Raw genomic sequence first — 19,719 nt, 5'->3', positions numbered from 1 at the left:
GTGTAAAAAAAGGAGAAGGGGGGGGGGGGGGGGGGGGGGGGGTGGGGGCGGGTGGTCAGAGATTTTGCTGGACCCTTACTGGATTTTTGATTCCGCGAACTGGGCTGGACCCATATTATTAAAAAAGAAAAAGAGCAGGACTATTTTGTAATTTCCCTTTTATTGATTGGTCAAAAAATTTATTTCGAATGTTGTTGGCGCAACAATTATAAAATTTAATAAAAATAAGTCTTGTAATTTGATGAATCAATTATTAAAACACGACAAATAAGTATTTAAGAAATTTATTTATTGTTATTGTGCATCTTATGCGTAGTGGTTACTTCATAAGTACAAGTTTTTGTGAGCGAATAAGAAGCGGTGTTCAAATATTCAGGAGTAAACTTCATATATATATATATATATATATATACATTTTGATTAGACTATAGTAGACTTCTATCTCAAATAAAAAAAAAATTATTTATTATATTGTTGATGTGTCATCAATCACATTTATTGTCATATCAGTTTGTAAATATTTTGTAGTATTTGCTCCCAAAAAAAAAATATTTGTAGTGAAATGGTAATAGTTTTGGTATTTTATTTATCCATTTATTATGTTATTGATTTGATACTAATCAAGTTAAGTTCATGATTACATTAGTTTGTAAATTTTTAATAAAATTTGTAGCAAGTGTAGTATTTTCCTTGTTTATATTTTTGTTAATATATGTTAAATAAATATTGGTTTGCATTTTAAAATAAAATGTGTTTATACTTTGGCCACCCAATGTAAAATCCTAATCTTGGCTCCATCCCTGAGGTTTGTATCTTCTAGTATTTCCAATATAAATATTCAAAGTTCAATCCCTCTTTCCTAACTATTGAGCTATAAAATTAAATAAATAAGAATAAATCAATGATGTTGGAAGACAAAAATTATTTGGCTAAATTGTTTATTTCATACGAAGGATGGAAAAAAAAAAAAAAAAAAAGAATCTAAAACCGTAAAACAAGTTATTTTATTTGTCAATATTTTTTCGGCAGACACATCATTAGGCTTATAGTTATAATCCATGAGGAAATGTTCGCCTCTGGAGTGCAATTCTGAATCTAACTTTTCTATAGAAAAATCAAATTTCATTGTATACTTTATTCCCAATAACTTTAACCTCTAAATTAGATTTATTTTAGGTGCAATTCATCAAGTTTGTATCTCAGTCGTTATCAAAAGTCAATTATTGCCATCAGAACTTGATAATCTACTTTATCCCACATGTCATTTTCAGTTCTTATATATATAAAAAATTAGTATAAAAAATAAAATAAAATAAAATAAAAAGGTGAGAGGAATTATGGAGGCATAGGAGCTTAGCACTTTGAAACCGTGTTCATTAAGCAAGAGATAAGATAAAAGGTTCTAGAAAGGTACTTTAGTTCCATGTCATTTTTCTTAATGATTACTGGAGGGTGAAGACATCTTGCTTTAATTTCATACTTATTATTATTATTATTATTATTGATTTTTGCTTTTTTTCAATATATATATATATATATATCCAATTGGTAGTATATTCCATTCTTTTAAAAGATGAGGCATGTGGTTCGATTCTACTCTTTAAATGGGTCTATTGTGGATCATAAGTCTTACAAGTTACAATCATCTTTTGTCTCAATAGTGATAATAACAACCTTAAGATGAAGAACACAAATTTTTGGATAACTAACAAAATTAATCTTAAACTCACAATTAAATGTCTTTATAATCTTACAATTCATCAAACATCAATAAATAAATAAAAAACCCTTCGCTTGAGTTATTGCTGTTGATGTCATGTCCAATAATGGGATTAACGAGTAGTGATGCACTGAGGCCTATTCAAAAATTTTCTTTGGTGGGTAATTACTAAAAAGTAACGTCAGTTCAATCATCAATGCTTTATTCTAAAGGTTGACTTAATGTTTTTTAATTGTTAATGCTATGAACTTTTCTTATTTGTATTAGTATTATTATTTATTTTTTTTAAAAAGGATATTAAGTATTTTTAACACGGATTAGACTTAGGTCCAATGTTCAGTATTACTGGACCTCTTGAGATGATGACACGTATCCACTTTTAGACACACGTCACCATCTAACCAGGTCTAGTACACTAGATGCACTGGACCTAAACCAAGTCCTTTTAACACATACTGAAAAATTGGAGAATGTCTTAAAGAAACTAACAGTAGTGTGTATTCAAATGGCCTAACTCTTAGATACACATCACAGACTTTAAATCTCGTTAACTCACACTCATTTTCCAATATGAGATTAACCCGCTGTTTTTTCTTTTAAGGATACTAAGTATTTTTAACACACGTACGAGGAAATGAAAGAAGGTCTTCAAAAAATTGACAATGGTGTGTATTCAAAATAGCATAACTTTTAGAGTATTAATTTTTCTTCTTTTGCAAGAGCAATGGTAACAAACCATATGTTTCATTTTTATTATATAGTATTAGATGGACAATATAATTTGAAACGGGTTTATATTTCTTTGTAAAAAAAAATGTGTCTTAAAGCTGCTGAAGGAGTTTTCATTTTGAACAATCTCGCTCAAGCAAGAAATTAACCCTTGAACGTGATTGAGCCCACTCGAGCGAGCCAGTTAGAATTTGTCATTTAACGCATTGACGAAGCTTGCTCTGTTTGTTTGTTTCTTTCTTTTTCTTTTTCTTTTCTTTTTTTTCTTTTTTTTTTCTTTCTTTGCTCTCACAATGCATGTGACATTTTCAATACGATTCTGAATAATTGAACAGATGGTATTGTCTCTTATGTTTCCTAGAGCTCTGTTGAAGCAAGCAAGCCTAGTGATTACCCCAACTTGCGTAATTCTTAGCTAACACTAATATTTACAGGAAATGATGGAGCCCACATGCTGACTTTGGTTCGAACGGTAGTACCCCAACTAGCATGAACTCTTTTCTCTCTTCCCTAATCCTCTTTTAGTTTTCTGTCTCTCTCCTCTTTCTTATCTTCAATTTTCTCTCTTTCCCACTCATCAATCCACAACAACCGCAACCACCACTCATACACATGATAACTATCATCACCAAGCCAAACCCAGCAACCATTGCACAAAACATAGCAACCACTACCAAGCCAAATCCAACAACCACCAATCCCAATGCCATCATAAACAACCCACAAACCCACCGATCATAACCCACAACCCACTAATCCCAACCCTCAAAAACCCAACCCACTACAACCATTGCACAAAACACCAATCGAAAACCACACCCACCATGATAGATTGACCCTCTCTCTCCTCTTCCCTTATGACAGATCAATGAAGAAGAAAGAAGATTTCTGGGTGTTAGAAATACTGAATAGTTTGTATTGTATTTCACAATTAAAAAATATATATAGATGCCTTTATATAGGAGGCATATATGTGTAGTACATGTAAAGTGTAGTACAAGATGTGTGCTATACAAGTAATTTAACTGGGCCTAAAGCCCACTATATTATACACATCAACTTGTGTGCTATACAAGTAATTTAACTGGGCCTAAAGCCCACTATATTATACACGTCAACAACCCCCCTCAAACTCAAAGTGGATGTGAGACCAGCTTGAGGTTGTCAACTAAAGTACGAAGGCGTCCCTTAGGATGTGACTTGGTGAAGATATCTGCAAGTTGATCTTTAGAGGAGACTGAGACTAGCTTGAGAGCACCATGGACAAGATGAAAATGGATAAAATGACAATCGATCTCAATGTGTTTAGTCCGTTCATAGAAAACATCATTGTGAGCAATATGAATAGCACTCTGGTTGTCACATAAAGAGGAGTAGCAGTGGATAAAAAAAAAAAAAAAAAAAAGAATCTAAAACCGTAAAACAAGTTATTTTATTTGTCAATATTTTTTCGGCAGACACATCATTAGGCTTATAGTTATAATCCATGAGGAAATGTTCGCCTCTGGAGTGCAATTCTGAATCTAACTTTTCTATAGAAAAATCAAATTTCATTGTATACTTTATTCCCAATAACTTTAACCTCTAAATTAGATTTATTTTAGGTGCAATTCATCAAGTTTGTATCTCAGTCGTTATCAAAAGTCAATTATTGCCATCAGAACTTGATAATCTACTTTATCCCACATGTCATTTTCAGTTCTTATATATATAAAAAATTAGTATAAAAAATAAAATAAAATAAAATAAAAAGGTGAGAGGAATTATGGAGGCATAGGAGCTTAGCACTTTGAAACCGTGTTCATTAAGCAAGAGATAAGATAAAAGGTTCTAGAAAGGTACTTTAGTTCCATGTCATTTTTCTTAATGATTACTGGAGGGTGAAGACATCTTGCTTTAATTTCATACTTATTATTATTATTATTATTATTGATTTTTGCTTTTTTTCAATATATATATATATATATATCCAATTGGTAGTATATTCCATTCTTTTAAAAGATGAGGCATGTGGTTCGATTCTACTCTTTAAATGGGTCTATTGTGGATCATAAGTCTTACAAGTTACAATCATCTTTTGTCTCAATAGTGATAATAACAACCTTAAGATGAAGAACACAAATTTTTGGATAACTAACAAAATTAATCTTAAACTCACAATTAAATGTCTTTATAATCTTACAATTCATCAAACATCAATAAATAAATAAAAAACCCTTCGCTTGAGTTATTGCTGTTGATGTCATGTCCAATAATGGGATTAACGAGTAGTGATGCACTGAGGCCTATTCAAAAATTTTCTTTGGTGGGTAATTACTAAAAAGTAACGTCAGTTCAATCATCAATGCTTTATTCTAAAGGTTGACTTAATGTTTTTTAATTGTTAATGCTATGAACTTTTCTTATTTGTATTAGTATTATTATTTATTTTTTTTAAAAAGGATATTAAGTATTTTTAACACGGATTAGACTTAGGTCCAATGTTCAGTATTACTGGACCTCTTGAGATGATGACACGTATCCACTTTTAGACACACGTCACCATCTAACCAGGTCTAGTACACTAGATGCACTGGACCTAAACCAAGTCCTTTTAACACATACTGAAAAATTGGAGAATGTCTTAAAGAAACTAACAGTAGTGTGTATTCAAATGGCCTAACTCTTAGATACACATCACAGACTTTAAATCTCGTTAACTCACACTCATTTTCCAATATGAGATTAACCCGCTGTTTTTTCTTTTAAGGATACTAAGTATTTTTAACACACGTACGAGGAAATGAAAGAAGGTCTTCAAAAAATTGACAATGGTGTGTATTCAAAATAGCATAACTTTTAGAGTATTAATTTTTCTTCTTTTGCAAGAGCAATGGTAACAAACCATATGTTTCATTTTTATTATATAGTATTAGATGGACAATATAATTTGAAACGGGTTTATATTTCTTTGTAAAAAAAAATGTGTCTTAAAGCTGCTGAAGGAGTTTTCATTTTGAACAATCTCGCTCAAGCAAGAAATTAACCCTTGAACGTGATTGAGCCCACTCGAGCGAGCCAGTTAGAATTTGTCATTTAACGCATTGACGAAGCTTGCTCTGTTTGTTTGTTTCTTTCTTTTTCTTTTTCTTTTCTTTTTTTTCTTTTTTTTTTCTTTCTTTGCTCTCACAATGCATGTGACATTTTCAATACGATTCTGAATAATTGAACAGATGGTATTGTCTCTTATGTTTCCTAGAGCTCTGTTGAAGCAAGCAAGCCTAGTGATTACCCCAACTTGCGTAATTCTTAGCTAACACTAATATTTACAGGAAATGATGGAGCCCACATGCTGACTTTGGTTCGAACGGTAGTACCCCAACTAGCATGAACTCTTTTCTCTCTTCCCTAATCCTCTTTTAGTTTTCTGTCTCTCTCCTCTTTCTTATCTTCAATTTTCTCTCTTTCCCACTCATCAATCCACAACAACCGCAACCACCACTCATACACATGATAACTATCATCACCAAGCCAAACCCAGCAACCATTGCACAAAACATAGCAACCACTACCAAGCCAAATCCAACAACCACCAATCCCAATGCCATCATAAACAACCCACAAACCCACCGATCATAACCCACAACCCACTAATCCCAACCCTCAAAAACCCAACCCACTACAACCATTGCACAAAACACCAATCGAAAACCACACCCACCATGATAGATTGACCCTCTCTCTCCTCTTCCCTTATGACAGATCAATGAAGAAGAAAGAAGATTTCTGGGTGTTAGAAATACTGAATAGTTTGTATTGTATTTCACAATTAAAAAATATATATAGATGCCTTTATATAGGAGGCATATATGTGTAGTACATGTAAAGTGTAGTACAAGATGTGTGCTATACAAGTAATTTAACTGGGCCTAAAGCCCACTATATTATACACATCAACTTGTGTGCTATACAAGTAATTTAACTGGGCCTAAAGCCCACTATATTATACACGTCAACAACCCCCCTCAAACTCAAAGTGGATGTGAGACCAGCTTGAGGTTGTCAACTAAAGTACGAAGGCGTCCCTTAGGATGTGACTTGGTGAAGATATCTGCAAGTTGATCTTTAGAGGAGACTGAGACTAGCTTGAGAGCACCATGGACAAGATGAAAATGGATAAAATGACAATCGATCTCAATGTGTTTAGTCCGTTCATAGAAAACATCATTGTGAGCAATATGAATAGCACTCTGGTTGTCACATAAAGAGGAGTAGCAGTGGATGTAGACACACCTAAGTCTTTGAGAAGCCATTGTAGCCAAAGGAGCTCAAATGTGGTATTAGCAAGGGCACGATATTCTGCTTCAGTACTGAAACAGGCCACATGAGTTTGTTTTTTACTTCACCAAGAAATCAGAGAAGAACCAAGAATAAAGTAATAACCAGTGGTGGACCTGCGATCAGTGGGATCTCCTGCCCAATCAGCATCAGAAAATGCACAGAGAATAAGAGGAGACTGAGCAGAGTAGAAAAGACCATGGATGAGAGTGCCCTTTAGGTATCGAAGAATGAACAAAATAACAGCATAGTGAGTCGATTGTGGTGCAGACAGATACTGGCTCACCTGATGAATAGCATAGGAAATGTTTGGACAAGTGACAATGAGATAGACTAAGTTGCTAACCAAGCGTCTGTAAAGAGAGGGATTAGACAATAGTTTTCCCCCTAAGGGAGTCAGATGCGCATTAAGCTCAACTAGAGTGTCAACAGTCTTGTTATCAATGAGTCCATCTCGAGATAAGAGTTTAGAGGTATACTTGGCTTGAGTAATATAAAGTATCAGAGCCACTGCTCTGACCTTTTCTTAGCAGTCTTGTCATTATTGGTATTACTCCATTCTCAACATCGCTTCTGCCATCACAACAGTTGCCGCAGCCTCTCGCCGTTGAACCCCCGACGTCTTCTAGTTGTTGTCTTCGGGTTCTGAACCTGCAGCCACTATTGTTGAGGAGTCCAACACCGCACAAATCACTGCACGTGTCATCCCGCCGCGAATATTGCTCTAATCACATTTCTGGAGGTATCACTAAGATCGTCTTGAACCAATCTACCTATCGGTGAAAGCCTCGCAGTCATCGGAGACTCCACCCGCCCTCAAGCGCCGCCTGAATCTTCTGTGTCAGCGCCCCATGCGCCGTCCTTAGTTAAAACTGACATCACCCATGACATCATCAGTGCCACGTCAGCCCTAGCTTATGTCAGCATCCAGTCATCTGCTGACGTCAGCGCCACGTCATCCTACTGACGTCATCTACGTTGACCGTTAACTGCCTTTGACCGTTGACTTTAACCGGGCCGTTGACCATTGACTTTGGCTGAGTTAACTTTTTCAGTCCAAGTTCTTCTTACCTAATTTTTCGCATAGATTTCATTTTTGCATGCTTTGCTTCTAAATGAAGAATAAGGATAGGTCTTCTTCTTGTTGCAACAATCGTCGCTGCCAATCTATTAAACGTTTTTGCAAATTTTACAAACGTTTTGGGCATAATATTGAGACTTGCTATCATCGCAACAAATCAACTATTTCAATTTCTGCTGCTACTGTTGCTAACACTGAGAGTGTCTAACCAATGGCTCCTGTCTCTGCACAGTTTAAGTCTTCTAGATCCACTTTCTCCATTTCTAGAGATGACCTTATAAATATCATCGCCAATGTCATTTGTATGGTTGGTAATGCATCTTATTCCTCTTCTCTCTCAGTTTTATCTAGCATGTCTCCTACCTCTTGGCTTATGGATTCTACCTGTAGCAATCACATGACACCTCACTCGTTCTTATTTTCTGACCTTAAACCTGCACCGCACCCTCTTAATATTCGCACAGCAAATGGTTCCACAATGTCTGGTCATAATATAGGTTTAGTTTCAACCTCCAACCTCTCAGTTCCTGGAGTCTTTAATGTTCCTGACCTTTCTTATAATTTATTTTCTGTGGGACAATTAGTTGAGTTGGGTTATTACATTACCTTTGATTATTCTAGGTGCATTATGCAAGATCCTAGGACAAGACAGGAGCTTGGTATCGGTCCCAGAGTTGGGCGTATGTTTCCCATGGACAACCTTCGTCTTCCACTTGTTGCTTCTGTTTCTGTTGCTACAGCTGCTACAGTTTCTTCCACTCCTTCTCTTGCACTTTGGTATGCTCGACTTGGTCACGCATGTTCCTCTCGGGTACAACAATTGGCTTCTAGAGGTATGTTAGGTTCAGTGTCTATAAAAAACTTTGATTGTGTTTCATGTCAGTTAGGAAAACAACCAGTTTTGCCTTTCAATACTAGTGAATCAATATCCATTGATATCTTTGACCTTATTCATTCTGATGTTTGGGGGCCATCCTCTGTCTCTAGTATTGGTAGGTCTAGATATTTTGTTGTCTTTGTTGACGATTACTTTCGCTATAATTGGATTTTTAATATGAAACATCATTCTGAATTATTAGAAGTATATTCTAATTTTGCAAAAATGGTTGAAACTCAATTTTCCAGATGCATCAAAATTTTTCGATTTGATAATGCTCTTGAATATACTCAATATGCTTTCCAAGCTATTTTGCATTCCTATGGCACTGTTCGTGCTCTCCTTCTCTCTGCTAAAGTTCCTGCTCCTTTTTGGGGTGAAGCTACTTTTCATGTTGTTCATACTATTAATCGCATTCCGAGTCCTGTTATCCAAAATCAAACTCCATATGAGCGCCTTTTTGGGTCACCTCCAGACTATCACCACCTTCACTCCTTCGGTTCTGCTTGTTTTGTTCTTCTTCAGCCACATGAACATAACAAACTCGAGCCTCGGTCAAGGCTTTGTTATTTTCTTGGCTATGGCAAAACTCAAAAGGGGTATAAGTGTTATACATGTCAACTTGTGTGCTATACAAGTAATTTAACTGGGCCTAAAGCCCACTATATTATACATGTCAACAATGGGATGAGAAAGGCAAAAAGGAAAGAAGAAGATTTCTAGGTGTTTGAAGGCGAAGAAGAAGAAGAAGAATGAAGAAAGAAGAATGAAGAAAGAAAAGGCGAAGAAGAAAGTACATCTATCGCTTGCTTCTAGGTGCTAGCGAAGAAGAAAAAAGAAAAAGAAAAGGGTTTTGTGAATAAAGGCTAACTAAAGAAAGAGCTGTTAGGGAGAGTGTAGTCTAACTTGATGAGACAACACACTAAGATAGGTCCCATTAATGTGATTAAATTTACAAAAATTGCATGTTAACTTATAACTCTATACTCAAAAACAAGAAAAATTTGTTCTCATTTTTCATATCTAGATTTCAGTTTTCTGAGTATTAAGTCATGGAAATTGAGAACACCAACTAAACCAAACGATACTAGTTGGTGTGGGACCCACAAAACACTTTTGTTTATGAAAATAACCTTAAATCCACGATGGTTCCTTGAATCCACGAGAAAATGTTCTAGAATCCACCAAAGAAACAATAGACAAAAGTCTGAATTTTTATTAATATCAATAATCTCTAAAAAATGTTTACAGACTTGGAAGCCTATTTAAGGGCTTCGTAAAACTTGATAGACAATAAAATATATTCTAAAATAAGTACTAATTAATACCTAACCATAATAGGAACCAAATTTGACCTAAAAAAACATTAAAAGCACCTAAAAACAAGAAAATAATAAACCTAAACCTAAAATGATAAAAATTACAAATTAAATACCAAAATTAATAAATTACAAAAATTAAATAGTAGCTTCTGTCCTACATCAGACCCCTCCACTTGCAACAAACTCGTCCTCGAGTTCATCTTTGAGATTTGAAATCTTCCATGCCAAGCAAACAAATATTTGGAATACTTAAGCCCCTTGATCTTATTTCCGTGCTTGCAGCTCATCAATAGAATAAACAAATTAACTGGAATTTCTTTTTTCTTGGTCTTCATACAATTGTAGAGATTTACCAAATAAGAACTAGCAATTGAATCAAATCTAACAACCCCAATAAAATTAATAAACTTTGATGTATCACTTACCACCAAAACCACCAAAATAAAAGGATCTTGAAATTGATAATCATATGATTTCATTTCATTGAGATCCTCGAAACTTTCCTATTCAATTTCTTCCTCAATGGTCTCTACCATCTCGACTTCAATATCTTTCTCTAGAATAGGATCTTCATTATTCTCCTCCACAACAATCTTGATTTTAGGATCTTCCATAACAAGGCCTTCATTAATTTCCTTGGAAATCTCTATATTTTGTTCTTTGACTTCTACATAATCTTCAAGAAATGTATTTTCTTCAACATATAAATCTTCCCTTAATGGCAGAATATATGGCTCTTCAAAATAATTCAAGGATGAACTTTTTGGCCAATAATCTTGTTTTGTATATGACAAAAATTCATCACAATCCATGGGATAATATTTGTTAGCAAGCATTTTTTTAATCATTGGCCATGAACGAATGATAATATTTGTTACCTTGTTGGATTCTATTAGATTGTACTTGTTCCCACAAACGTAAGACATACTCACTAAGTTTATACAATGCAAGTCTAAATTTTCTCTCATCATGAATATTCTCAACATCAAATAAATCCTCTAAATCAAGTAACCAATCAAGAAAATTTTATTTATAGAAATAACCATTAAAACTTGCAATTCTTTTATAAGACCTATATGAAATTTGCTTACAAATAGGTTGCTCATGAGGTATGTTTCCACAGTAGTTATCTCTTTTGTTTCCATGCTCCAACGGGTTCATCCTAGCAAAGATATATGTGAGTATTGGCTATACATCACGTAATACTTGCTTAGTTTTTTGTCACAAAATTGCTACCATCACATACGTTAGCCACTAGACTAGGAAAAGTGAAGGCTTTGATGCTAATTGATGCGGGAAAGCCTGAAGAAAACACACAAGATGCTCTCTTAATGGAACAAAAAATAAACCATTAGCTTTTGGTAGTAAATCTCGAATCAGCGAGAGTTCCTCGAACCCACAAGGAGAAAAGGTTTTGGAATCCACCATAGAAACAATAAACAAAAGTTTGAATTTTTATTAATATCAATAATCTCTAAAAAAAAGTTTATAGACTTGGAGACCTATTTAAGGGCTCCGTAAAACTTGACCAAAAAAAATTCTAAAATAAGTCATAATTAATAGCTAACCATAATAGGAACCAAATTTGACCTAAAAAGTATCAAGAACACCTAAAAAAAGAAAAAGAAAATAATAACCCTAAACCTAAAATAACAAAAATTACAACTTAAATACCAAAATTAATAAAGTAGCTTCTATCCTACATTAGAAGGCCTCAACAATTATTGTCACTTACTACTCGGCGTGTTTCTTTTCTCATCGAGCTTAATAACTTGTTTGGATGGAGGAGAAGTAGAGGAGACTAGAGTAGAGGGATGAATAGTAAGTTAAATTACCTTATTTGAATGTATTTTAAGGGGGTAGGGGGAGGGATTTGGAAGGGTTTGGAGGGGTTCTAACTACTTCTAACCCCTTATTTTTAATTCCCCCAAATTGGAGAGATTTGGAAGGAGAGTAAAGCATAGAAATGCATGACTAAATAAATTACCAAATTTACCTTTACCATATTAACAAAATTACAAACTATGAAAATGCTAATTATTCTCCTCTCCTATACTTAATTTTAAAGACATCCAAATAAGATGGAGGATAACCATTCACAACTACTCTCCTCCCCACTACTCTCCTCTCCTTCCAAACTTCCAAACATAACATAAATTATTGAATTGATTATAGATGCTCTGAAATTTTTGTAATTGCTTCGAATTTTACTTTGCCAACACCATTTGTAATCAACTTAGGCGTTATTTGTTTAATTAATAGCACAAAGTTCAAAATTGCCTCTAATTACCTACTCTAGACTCTGGAGGATTGCCATATTAGTTTCACATTTACTACTTTATGCTCCTTATTGCACCACTTATCATGCAATATTACTAAATCAAAAAATTTTAAATTAATACCAAGAAAGATACAGATAGGCTTTTGGGTTTGGATGCGTAGTGCAGCTATTTTTTTCATCTTTTGAAGCTTGGGTTTTTTAGAAGTTCATGATCTTCCGTTTTGGTGTGACAAGTAGATAGAGAAAGAATGGGGTTTTGATTTTTGAAGCTCCTAAGCTAAGAATAGGAGGACACCTTGCTTCCTTGCTCTTGAGCTAAAATTAGTAATATACAACCATTTTTTTCTTGGCTCAGCCAAATATAGAAAAAGCTAAGTGTATGGCCAAAAAGAAAAGGGATTCGATCCTCAGTTCTTACATGTCCACTATCTGAAAACAAAAAATAAAAATATAATTACTTCTCTTAGCTTCCCTCTCTTTCTCTTCAGGTCTTTATGTTTCGCTCTCTCTCTCTCTCTCTCTCTCTCTCTGTGAAACAACCAAAGATTTGAAATGTCAAGAGGTTGGAGACAAAAGGTTTGGAAGTAGAGGGTGAGGGCTAGCTTGAGATTGAAGAGATGAAGGGTGAGGGCTTGAGATCAAGATGGAGGGTAAGGGCTCGAGAGTAACAGATGGAGGCTGATGTGCAATGGGAGGTAGCTAGGGTTGATAAGGTTTTAATATGCTATTTATACAAAGCCTAAAATTGCATTTTTAACCTGTGACTATAGGCAAAGCTGAAGCCACGTGTAAGAAACGCGGCCACTTCCTAAACTAAAACTGCATTTTATAAACGCGGCTATAGACTAAGTTTATAGCCGGGTCTATAAAATGTGGCTATAGGGAAGGTAGAGCTGCATTTTTCAAACGCGGCCATAGTTCAAATTAAAATAAATAGAAAGGTACTATAGTCACGTGTTTAAAATGCAACAATAGCTCGAAAACAAAAAATGCGCATATAAACACTAAAAAACACGGCTGTAGACATATTCTATAGCCAAATGTTTAAAATGCGGCTATTGTTCAATACTTTAAGCCGTGTTTTCTAAAAACGCGGCTATAGCCCACCTATAGCCGCGTTTTTGCAAACGTGGTTATAGCTCGCATATTTTGTAGTGTATCTCTTTTTTCACATCCATTTTTATGTGTTAAAAATGTGGAAAATTTTAAATTGTAGACATTTCTACATCAATTTCAGATGCGTGTGAAATAGTAAACGTAAACAAGTGTGAAAGGATATTTTCTCAAAAGAAAAATCCTTCTCTCTTGATGTTTAAGGTTCCTTCATTTTATGCCTTTGTTCCAGAAGTCCCTATGTTATAACCATGATCTTCCAAGAACCTATGCCTAGGATTTTATAGGAATATCCTTTTTTTCCCCACTCAGCCTTCAATACCGAAAAGTGTGTGTGAGAGAGATTGAAACCATGGAACCATCCAATGAGTTTCACTGCAGTCAAACCTTCACGGAGGTTCCTTTGAGCGCAAGAGATTCTAGTTTTTGCAAGCGAGGACTTTGTGGAGCGAATCACTACATAATAATTCTAGAGGTTCAGAGCTACTATGGTAAGAAGGCAATTGACATTTGAAGAGGTTGCATAGAATCTAGGCTACAAAAGTTTTATGAATCATCATTGACTACTTTGTAATTGCTCCTTATTTAGTGGATTTTCTACGGGACTATTTGTGCCTACCTAGTGGTTTTTCTTTTAAAGAATTTGGCATTTTTTAAAAAGTTTTTCCTTTAAATAATTCGTCATTTTTAAAATAAAAAATAAAATTCCAATTCGTAACCAAATATTTGTGCATTATCTTTATTGCTTTGATTGATTTTATTTATTGCATAACTGTGATAGATTTAATTTATTTGTTGGGTCTTTCTTTTAACTGGTGTCACATGTGATTAATTAATCATTAAATTTTTTAATTCCACAAATTTAATGTCATGGACATCTTAGCTTTTTCTAATAGAAAAATACATGTCATGAGTCTTATGACTTAGGTGTATTTTCTGTTTGCTAAGGGTATGGATGGACTTAAGATTTTAAGTTAGTGGGGGTCAGAGTATAAAGAAAAAAAATTTCTAAATAGACATCCATATATATATATATATATATATATTTTTTTTTTTTTTTTTTTTGAAAGGGACATACATATAGTATTAAAAAATTATAAATCCACAAAATGGTTGTTTCTAAATACATTAAAATGCAATCATCTATAAACAAAGACAAAACAAAAACAAAAACAAAATTATGTCTTTTTTTTTTTTTTTAAATACTAGGTTAGCTAGGATTTTTTTTTTATTTTTTGAATTTAGATCATTCATATTGGTGATGCTAAAAATTTTAGTTTTTAACACCTCAAAAAGCTACTTATCTATTTTACAACCCCACTTTACAATACACCAAATATCAAATGTTCTATTTTTTCTTATCACTTTATTTAAAATAATATCAACAACTCATTAAAATAATAAAAAAGAGAGAGAATTTGAGTTTTTTAATTGAATGAAGAGATATCATTTTAATAAAATAATTTATTTTATTTTTAATAACTTACTACAGTCAACCAGTATTTATACATGTTTACTGTAATTACAAAAAATTTAGTTTTACCTTATCCAATAACACATGATTTTTTTTTGTTCTTTGGTGGTAAAATCATTTTTTTGCTAAAATACAATCACCATTGTAAATGTTTTTATTATTTTTATTAAGTTTTTGGATTGGATAATTGCTATTTAGGTTAAACTAGCTAAGCTAATTAAGGAGAAAGGGGCCTAAGATTTTGAAATGGAGGCCCAACTACAAAAATAAAATATATAATAACTAAAAAAATAAAAAATTTTGGACCCAGGGAGAGCCTGGACCCTCACATAGTTCCGTCCCTAACTAAGGGTCATATAGTTGAATTGACACCTTCTTATATACAAAGTGCTTGGGAATCTAAGAAGTAAAAGAGTTTGAGTTATGGGATTAACAACACATTGTAATTTTTTTTTTTTTAAATGTGTATTCTTTGTTTTTCCATGAAAGGAAATATGGGTTTGTATCCCCTTCTTATATATATATATATATATATATAGACACACACAAGCACGAGCATATCCAAATTGATGGAGAAATTTTACATTAAGGCCTAGTATAATAATTATAGATTGAGTGAACAAAACAAATCATGTTGAAAAACTAGGGATAAGTGCGGATTAAAAGTGGAGATGATCATGAATGAATAATTTCATTTGGCCTAGAAAATTTTGTTCAAAGTGCGAGCAGGCAAAATCAAAGGGATTAAGCTTGCAAATAGAAACAGGTGAGATAAAGTGAAATTTGATACCAATTAAGGTTCTACCACATTGTACAGGCCACCACTCTCCACCACTAGTGAATATTAGTTCCCATTAGACAAGCATCGCATAGTTGATCCAGTTGACTCTATGTATTGTTTCCCACTTATTATGGTCATAAAACGAACAGCATGATTGCTCTTCTTTTAGGTTCTACACTCATCTAAACACTTCGAAATTCATTAGGCCTCTCTAATGATTACCAAAACATTTTCCTTCTTTTTCTTTGGAGATATGGACTATATAGATGATACCGAATTAAGGTTTTGTGGATAGCACATATTCGCTAAACTGCACCCAGCAGAAGAAAAACAAATGCAAGAGATCTAAAATAAATTTAAAGATATCATTCTCTGTTTTATTTGTGAGCTTGGTATCATGGAATCCATGTTGTGGTAGACAATAGATATCTGGTAACAAAGTATGGACTTGTAGATAAACCCAATGGAATTTATTCCCATAGCTTTGATTGAAAAAGAAGAGAAAAGAATAGCGAATAGAGACAGGCCTGAGTATCATGCTATAGCTATCATTAAGGATTACCAACTATTATTATTATTATTTTGGAGAATCGATTATCAGCTCAATTTGATGGCCTACAAAATGTTTTTAAGTGGGGAAGATTAAACGAAAACTTCATATTATAAAAATCTAAACTAGTACTCGATCGGCATGCAAAGTGTGTGAACCATGATCAGGTGCTGATGTTCTACAATTCCAATTAGGCAACAAAGTTGTATAACTAAAAATAAAAAAGCTGCAAAGATTTTTTTTTGGAAAGCAAAATGAAATAGAGTTCCAAAGATTTTAGTGAGCCTCAAAGTTTGAGATTCCTAAGTTATGAGTTTAGTACTTTAGTTTTAAAGGTTTGAACACCAAAAGAAACAAAGGAAAAAAAATTTGTTCATATTTTAATTTCTCAAACCAAATTTTAGTTAAAGAAGTCCATCCTTGTACTTCTAAATTTTAAACATGATAAAAGGTATTCAGCATAAAGTTCGAAAATTATTTACATTTTTACCAAAAAAAATTATTTAGATTAATGCTTTGTTAATTAGTTTAAAGGTTGAACAATCTATAAATTAACTATATTATTGCTTCTCTTTATTGATATTTTAAAATTTTATTAACTAATATTTTTAATAATTTAAAAAATGAAAATAGGTACATAAAAAGTATCATTTCTTATTAGGATATAAAAAAGAAAAAAACAAAAATCAAAACAAAACAAACTTAGTGGAAAATCCTGGTGTCATTTAAATTGAAGACAGCTTAAGGTGTAGCGGGTTTATTTTTATTTTTATTTAAATCAGTACTTAGAGCAGCTTGAATGTAACCAGAAACTCCCTTATTATGCAATTTTTTACTTTTTTTTTTTATTGCTCCTTTCAAAAAAAAAAAATTTATAAAAATAGGCACTCCCAATTCCACTGTGGGAGTAATTGCATCCCGTCTCAATCTGTCACACCCACCCATTTCTCTCTCTCTCTCTCTCTCTCTCATAAACAGGCCAAATTTTAAATTGCAGCAATCAATTATTAATATTATCTTATAAAGATATTATTAATATTATCTTATAAAGTACTTCTAAAAGAAAAAGATTAAATAATGACACACTTGTGCATTAAATTTTAATTTAAAACACAATTAATAATTATTCATTCATTCTGTAAGCTTTAGATCATTAAATTCTTTACACATTTACATACTACATAGTATCTGACACAACTCAAGTGAAGCAAACACCATCCGAACCAACTGATATTAATTGATACACCAAAGATCTCCATTCATATATTGATGTACAATTAACTTCACCTCAAACATTTTCTCATTAGGTAAACAAAAAATTAATAGAGTAAAATTTTTACATGGATCACCACATACTAGCTAGCTAGGTTATTTCTTCCAGATCGATCCAATATCCATGCAAGAACTTGTCTAGTCTACTAGTATAAAAAGAAGAAGAAAACCCATGTCGTTTCCCAGAGAACCCAGAAAACAAGACCCTAAACCAATATCACTTCCGTTTCTACATTAATATTGCGTAGCGCATGCTGTCACTTACCATAAGATGATTCATGTCTGAAATCTGAGCAAATTCACCAGATACCCAAACCCCATCAGCACCATTAACATGTGGGTGAGAGAAGCAGGAAAGAATTGAAATCGGAGCACGCACAACGCTATATATAAACGAAAAGCCATTCCACCGACGTTGCCTTATTTCCCTATCACGAGCATAGATTGGTAATTCAGCTCCATTTCCTGCAGCAAACATATTCTCATCAGCTACTCGTGGACTCTTTTTTATGTTCTTCAGGTTTCTTCCCACTGCAGCCAATATACGCCACATCTTTTTTGGGGAATAAATCCTTGCACGAATTTTTACAAGTTGCTATGGGCTTTGAGTTTGGTTAGAGAGGTGAAGAGAAGGGTTGGAAAGGAAACTTTTCTATATAGCTTTTGATAATGCTATTTTGGTGGTAGTGTTGCGAGTGCTAGTGTTTTCCACAAAGGTTTATGGACGGCTTTTTAGGGACCTTTATTTATATGTGAGTGTTTTTATTTTTATTTTATTTTTCCCCTATACTTGTGGGGTCTTTTAAGGCCAATATGCCGACAAATCTGCCTAATTATATGCAAAGCTTTCCATTGGGTTTTCAGGATTTTTTTTTTTTTTTTTTTTTTTTATTATATGCAAAGCTTTCCATTGGGTTTTCAGGATTTTTTTTTTTTTTTTTTTTTTTTCCCTTCTTCTGACACAGTAGAAATTTTGTTGATAGCTAGGAGTTCATTTGAGTACAAACTGGTTGATAACATAAATGAAACTTGTGACAAAATGGCTAGCTCAAGCTATTATCAAAGAATAAATAGTGTTTAATGCACAAATTATTTTATACAATTTTACACATATTTCAAAAAGTAATTAATTAAAATTGTGATTCAAAGTTAAGTCATGATTTTCAAGTGTAAAACAGGTATGTGTGCAACAAGTTTAAAATTATTTATCAAAATAACTCTTAGCATTGAGATTCAATGGCAATTATCTATTTTGTGGGATGTGGTTTAGAGAATTAAATCCTCTTATTTACGCTTAGAAAAACAAAACAGAACAAAAAGAGAGAAATATTTTTAAAAACTATTGATGACCTTTTTTCAAAATGAGATTTTAGGGGCTAAGCTCACAAGGCACAAGCCCAAATCAAGGTCTAATGTAGTTCAGGCTCATTAAATGACTCAAGACCTCTCACTCTACTTCGAGTCAAAAAGACTTGCAACTCAAACCCTCCATCGACATGCGAGAACACAAATTTCTTCCTTAATTTCACGGACCCTAAGTAGTAGTCTAACTCTACAACTCAAGCAATCGTACTCATGATCCAAGTTATGGGTTGAAAACAAAAGAAAAAGTGGGGGTGTAATCAGGTCTGTGTTTGGGAATCGTTGAAAAAAAATTAGCTTTTTTGCTTTTAGTTTATTTGAAACATATTAGCTTTTAATTTTTTTTTTGTAACACATTTAATATAAAAGTTACTAATTATAAATTTATATCTTTTGATAAACACTATAGTTATAAGCTACCAAAAATAAGTAAAATTGATTTTCTATTATAAGCAATATTCACTTATTTGGAACAAAAAATGATAAAGCATAGGAAATTTGGCCAAGAGCTATCTTAATAGACACAATTTGATGTTTCTAACACAAACATCTAGAATTCAAATTCTCCTTCCCTTAACTATCACATTGTCCAAAAAAAAAAAAAAAACTAAGGCTGAAATATAATTCTCATCATTGAATTTTGGTATATCTAATTGTCATTCTTCAAATTTAAAATATAATAATTTCACCATTAGAAAATTAAAAATGTATGAACTGTATCCTCTCCTCCATATACCTTAAGGAAATTACATACAAAGTAAACAAATTACAAACGTGGTACATTAAAAAGCTTATATATGTAGCCTGGAATAAATTTAATAACAAATGGACAGTGATGAA

The 19,719-nt window shown here is 33.1% G+C and overlaps 1 protein-coding gene across 1 annotated transcript; it reads right to left on the bottom strand.

The window, feature by feature from the left end:
• Nucleotides 1–17,320: 17,320 nt before the first annotated feature.
• LOC111992228 (uncharacterized) lies at nucleotides 17,321–18,247 on the bottom strand. Its single transcript, XM_024024092.2, has one exon. It carries the CDS (start codon nucleotides 18,068–18,070, stop codon nucleotides 17,747–17,749), a length of 324 nt encoding a protein of 107 aa, XP_023879860.1. The 5' UTR covers nucleotides 18,071–18,247; the 3' UTR covers nucleotides 17,321–17,746.
• Between the last annotated feature and the right edge of the window lie 1,472 nt (nucleotides 18,248–19,719).

This window comes from Quercus suber, unplaced genomic scaffold (genome assembly GCF_002906115.3).
Source record: "Quercus suber isolate HL8 unplaced genomic scaffold, Cork oak 2.0 scaffold_99, whole genome shotgun sequence".
Classification (NCBI taxonomy): Eukaryota; Viridiplantae; Streptophyta; class Magnoliopsida; order Fagales; family Fagaceae; genus Quercus; species Quercus suber.
The sequence above is the reverse complement of the archived record's forward strand: the minus strand, read 5'-3'. Positions and strand labels throughout refer to the sequence as shown.